General features: G+C 34.5%; 1 protein-coding gene across 1 annotated transcript in view; it reads left to right on the top strand.

Annotated features, from left to right (window-relative positions):
- The window catches only part of LOC306848438 (ras-related protein R-Ras2-like), a 38,676-nt gene extending 32,957 nt beyond the window's left edge, over positions 1-5,719 (top strand). The window contains exons 4-6 of the mRNA XM_079382985.1: positions 1,717-1,825; positions 2,387-2,505; positions 3,198-5,719. Coding sequence (XP_079239111.1) covers positions 1,717-1,825; positions 2,387-2,505; positions 3,198-3,285 — 316 coding nt within the window. The 3' untranslated portion in view covers positions 3,286-5,719. The remainder of the gene's footprint in view (positions 1-1,716; positions 1,826-2,386; positions 2,506-3,197) is intronic.
- The last annotated feature ends 281 nt before the right edge of the window (positions 5,720-6,000 follow it).

Below are 6,000 nucleotides of genomic sequence, written 5' to 3' on the forward strand. Positions count from 1 at the left end.
CATCATTTCTGAAAACGTCCTCACTAGGCATGCCTGATATATTGGGACCATATGGGTTAACGGCCAATTATAATTTTTTTTTGTTTTTTTTTGTTATTAGTTCCCCTCAAGTTGACACACCAGGTGTCTTAGCAGAAAAACCACTAGTGTAGTTATTTATAGTATTTTCCACAGAGTTTTGTCTTAACTTTGAAAAGTATATTTGTTACCCTGGATCACAAAACCAGTCTCAAGTCGCTGGGGTATATTTGTAGCAATAGCGAAAAATAAATTGGATGGGTCAAAATTATAGATTTTTATTTTATGCCAAAAATCATTAGGATATTAAGTAAAGATCATGTTCCATGAAGATATTTTGTAAATTTCCTACTGTAAATATATCAAAACTTAATTTTTGATCAGTAATATGCATTGCTAAGAACTTAATTTAGACAACTTTAAAGGCGATTTTCTCAATATTTAGATTTTTTTGCACCCTCAGATTCCATATTTTCAAATAGTTGTATTTCGTCCAAATATTGTCCTATCCTAACAAATCATACATCAATGGAAAGCTTATTTATTCATCTTTCAGATGATGTATAAATCTCAAATTTGAAAAATTGAGGTTTTGTTGTCTAGGGTCACATTTAATCCGAGTGTCTATTTACACTAAGTGCAAATAGGCCACCTTGTTGACATAGGCTATTTACACTAACTCCGCCCACCAATGTGTGATTGGGCTACTCAACACTACAAAAGATGATCACCTAACAACAGCTCCAGTGGAGTAGATAGTAAAGTGCGTGCCGTAGTTATTTTTTATGTGATCGACCCGAGTTTGAATCCGCCTTTTGCCAAACTTTTTTTTCTCCCTTTGCAAATCTCATATCTCATCAGAAAGGCATTTATTTTCAATAAAAATGAAGGAAATAATCGGAAAGTTGAAAATACATATTGGGTATGGTTGGGGTAGGTGTATCGAGGGCTTTATAGTCCCAATAAAGTAGCATCTGTTAAATGAGTTAAAATGACAATTTACACTCATTACGTTATCATTGCATACTGTTTTATAATTTACTACAATATTAAGGTGCAGATATTAGCGATTTTTTAAAAATGAAAATAATACTTCTATTCAGTAAGAATGCATTATATTTATCAGAAATGATAGTAAAAACTTTTACATTGTTACAAAAAATAATTTCAGTAAATGCTGTTCTGATTTTTTTTTTATTATTCATCAACGGACCCTGAAGAAAATGCATTAAGGTTTCTACAGAAATATATTTATCAGCATAACTGGTTTCAACATTATTAATAATAATAATAATAACAAATGTTTTTTGAGCAACAGATCAGTATATTATAATTACTGTTTACTGTATTTTTGATCAAAAATGCATAAGAGAGTTTATAAAATCTTACTGACCTCAAATTATTGATTTGATTGATTGGTTAATGAATTGATGGATTTATCATTTATCTTTACATTTTTTATTTTAATTTTATATTTATAAATTGTTTTTATTTTTATTTCTTTATTTATAGGGTTTACCCCGAAATGAAAATTCTATCATAATTTAGAATTTTATGACATTTAGAGCTACATGTGGTTGTAAAAAATAAAGTTTTCATGTTTGTATTTGTGTGTGTGTGTGTCTGAGAGAAAATGTGTTGCTAGTTTCAAGCTGTTTGGACCTTTTTAATGGCTATGCATCATCTTGTTTTTCTCAGCTTTGAAGAGATCTACAAGTTCCAGCGACAGATCTTGAGAGTGAAGGACCGGGACGAATTTCCCATGATTCTAGTGGGTAACAAAGCTGATCTTGAGCAACAGAGACAAGTGAGTGGCATGAATCACTTCAAGTACTGTAATTTCAGAGAGCTACACTGAATCAATATTGATATTAACATTTTAATATTCTTTGTTTGCATTGCAATCTCAGCATGACTTGGCAGTCTATTGTATCCATTGCAGAGGATTCTGTCTATTTAGTTTCTGTTGTAAAATGACACATGTACATACCGCACACATTCCGCATACAGAACTCAAGAACACAACGTCACGGTAATTACATGTGGATGAAATTCAATCCTGAAAATTAATGAGCTGAAAGGCTGAAAAATATCAGAGAGTGTGTGTGTCTGTGAGGGAGAGAGATTGTAATAAAAGATATGGGGTTATTGAGTGCATAGAAAGACACTCGGATTGTGTTACACTGCCACCTAGTGTCAGAACAGAGAATGTCAACCTGTTGTAAATTAACTGCATCAATTGTCTTTATGAAAGGCATCTTATGAGACACATTGTTTTAATCAATATCGAACGGATAGCAAAAATTGTGATAGGAGAAAAAATAAAGTGCATAGCTGGATTTTAATTAAGGAGGGATTTCTTTTCCAGGTGACCCAGGAGGAGGGGCAGCAGCTTGCCCGACAACTCAAAGTCACATACATGGAGGCCTCAGCTAAGATCCGTATGAATGTAGACCAGGCTTTCCATGAGCTTGTCCGAGTCATAAGGTGTGTGTGCGTGTGCCATACATTGCTGTTGTACCACGAGATGGTGGCAGCAGACTGTGATTGGAATGGAGCACTTGCATACTTGCATACTGCATACTGTTTTTGAAATATGTAAATCTGTGCACATTAAGAAATGATAAACATTTCAAACAGTAGTATGCTACAGTGCATTGTGGGATATAATATCCTTAACTTTTATGCACAGCATCTGGATTTTCCATTTAAAAAAAAAAAACTGAAACAAAAAATGCAGCTGTGCTGAACAGATTTCAATTCAGTGTTATTTATATACTATTATAGTGTTAAATTGGCTTTATTTTTATATTTTTAAAATTTTAGTTTAATTTTCATTTAAGGTTTAGTAATTTTATTGTGTGCTTTTCTCAATTTCTATTTAGCTTAAATTTTTATTAATACATATTTGTGTTTTAGTAATGTTAGAATTTCATCTTAAATTGATTTATTGTATTGCTAAAGGTAGCCTTTGTAATTTTTAACATTTCTATTATTTCAGCCTTATTTCAAATATCGAAAACATTTTTTAATAGTTTCAGTTAAAAATAACTAAATAAATTGATATAAATTCAGTTGGAAGCCAAATGTCTCGTATGACATATAATCTTAATTTGAGCTCAGAGATTTGTACACTAAATGTGCGACATGTTTTAACTGATTGTCACATCCTCTCACAGGAAGTTCCAAGAGCAAGAGTGCCCACCCTCGCCGGAGCCCACGCGCAAAGAGAAGGATAAGAGTGGCTGCCATTGTGCGATTGTCTAATTGGCCTTTCACTGCCACCACTCACCCAGCTGCTGTCACCGGTCCCTGCCCCCCACCCTGCCTTCTGACATCACGTCCTGTGCAGATGAATTCGCTGCCTTTCTACATGTGCATGTCTTCAAAACAGCAGTCTCTCTCATAGCCTTATCAGGGGCATTTGCGCCCCTAGGACTTCACTACTAGAAGAACCAAACTGACAAAATCTTGATCGAACTCACCGTTCTACCTTCAACTAGAGTACTGACATCAGTGTGACCTAGAATATGGTAATCGTGTCCCAACACTAAACATCGCTTCTTACAAATTTGCTATAAAACACACACACAATTCCTTTTTTTTGTATTTCGAGGGATTTTTTTTCTCTTGCCTTGTGACATTTGTACGTTTGCTGAGATGGAAAGACTAAACGAAACACCGTTGAGATTGCAGACGACGTTTAGTCACGAGATCTAGAGTGAGATGATGTTCTAAAGCTTTGTGTGTGTCGTGCCATATCTGTTTTTACTTCCATATGCTAAGCAGCGATTGTACATAAGTGAAGATTCGTGTGAGTTGAGACCACCTTTATAATGACAAAACTCAGTCGCAGAGTACCTTGTGTGAGGTTGACGAGCTTGTTTTGACATGCATTAAAACAATAATGTACTCGCAGATATGTACAGAGATAGCCTCTAACCTTTTAGCCTCTAATTTTGTCAGCAGTGAAGTCAGTTTTTTTTGTTTTTTTTTTGGTCAAGATGTCTTTTTTGTTTGCATTGTAAGGCTTCTGGGCATGTATGGGGTTTGATTCTTTTAAAGGGATAGTTCTCCTAAAAATGAAAAATCATTCACTTAGCCTCATTTGTTCCAAACTGAATTTTAATTTTTGTCCATACAATGAACAGGGATTTAAAAATTTTTTTTTTCATATTTATACTGATTTCATATCTTATGACCCACTTGAATTATGTGTATGCGAGAAAAAAATAGCTGCGTTTGTCAACAAAACAAATGTTTTATTCTTCTTCTTCTTATTATTAATATAGTCATATCGAATAGGGGATTTTTTTTTTTTGATCAGATGCCAGAATGAAAGTCACTCTGGTCTGTTGTTGTTTTAGGCCCCATTTCTTTTCATTATTTGACCAAAACATATTTCAAAATATCTCCTTTTGTGTTTCACAGAAGAAAGTATGTGGTGCAGGTTGGGAAGGATGACAGAATGTTCATCTTTGGTTGAACTTACCCTTTCCGTTCTGTGATTGTGAAATGTATTCTACATGTAGCTGTTCAAGCCTTCTTGACTCTCAGCTCAGATTTCTACAGACTATCTTCAGACTCAGGTTTCTCCATTTAAAGTGTTTTCACAATGTTCTGACGATGTGTGCTCATTCAGTAGTGCATAATAGGCTGTCTGTTCTCTACTAGGTACCCCACCGAGATCGATGACACAGTTAGTCTCTCAAATAATTGTTTCTTTTTCTGGCCTTGTATTTCAATTCACTTTTACACTGATTTTGTTTTTTTTTATCGGTTTGGAAACATTTTTAAGTGACTGAAACAGCGCGAGGACTCCGTTGAACTGCTGACATCACAGGCATCTTTTCATGTATATAATCAGATAAAATCAAGTTTTTTTAGATTATACAAAAGACACCAGACATCCACATTCCCTCAAGACTGTTATTTATTTTTAATTTTTTTTAATATGGTTTGATGTCGCTGTGACATTCACACTTCAATCTGGTATTTCTCATCTGACAGGTGATAATTTGCTTCCTGGCTTTGTACACCAAGGGTTCATATCACTTATCACATCATGTCACGTTTTATTTTCATCTTTTTTTCCAGCGTGCATTTCTGTTTGAGGGATACAAATAAACAATTTTAGTTTTTGTGTTTTATCATCATGTAATATAAGAAAAAAGATGGAAGTGATCTTTTGAGTGGACATGATTAAATGTTTTTACTATATACTTTTATACATTATTTTCTTATCAGACTAGTTAATGAGTATTTTTATATGTTTGTAAGTGAAAACGCTCTCGCGGCATAACTATGTGTATATGTAAAGAGGAGTATTTAATTATCTCGGTTTGTTTTGAACTGAAAAAGGCCAATGTATGTTGAACTGTGGTCCTTTCGGTGGACTGAAGCCGATAACCCATCCTAACAGTTGTCCACCTCATAGCCTATAACAACTTTATCAGTGATCACTGGGCCAATGCTTCGAGCCGATGCCCTTTTGTGATGACTCAGGTTCATTTCCTAACTAAACCTTGTCCGTTACACCAGTTAATAGCAACATTGATCAAATTGAAAGCTAGTAAGAACAGAAGTGCATGGCTCTTCTTTTCCCCAGGTTCTGTGTACATCTAATACATACTGTGTTTTATTTGTCACATCTTTCCCTCCCCCTGTATAGCCTCTGGTGCTATAATAAAATCTATGATTTATCTGATATATTTGCTTTTCCTTACTGAGGAAACAGGGTACAACATGTTGCACAAAATTATAGCTCTCGTTCTTTAAGTCGGCATTGAATAACAAGTGTCACCAAGTGACAAGTAGATTGTTATTTTGCTGTCCTTAAGTATATCCCCTGTGATTTGCAAAACGTCCATTCTTTTCTTGGACAGTGTTCCAGCTGATACGGTAATGAGCTGTGTGACAACTTATGTCAAAAGCTTGGTTTTATTGTTAGTGAGTCTGCTGTGTATTCTTCCATGAGATTTA

Source organism: Barbus barbus (genome assembly GCF_936440315.1).
Source record: "Barbus barbus genome assembly, chromosome: 1".
NCBI classification, from domain to species: domain Eukaryota; kingdom Metazoa; phylum Chordata; class Actinopteri; order Cypriniformes; family Cyprinidae; genus Barbus; species Barbus barbus.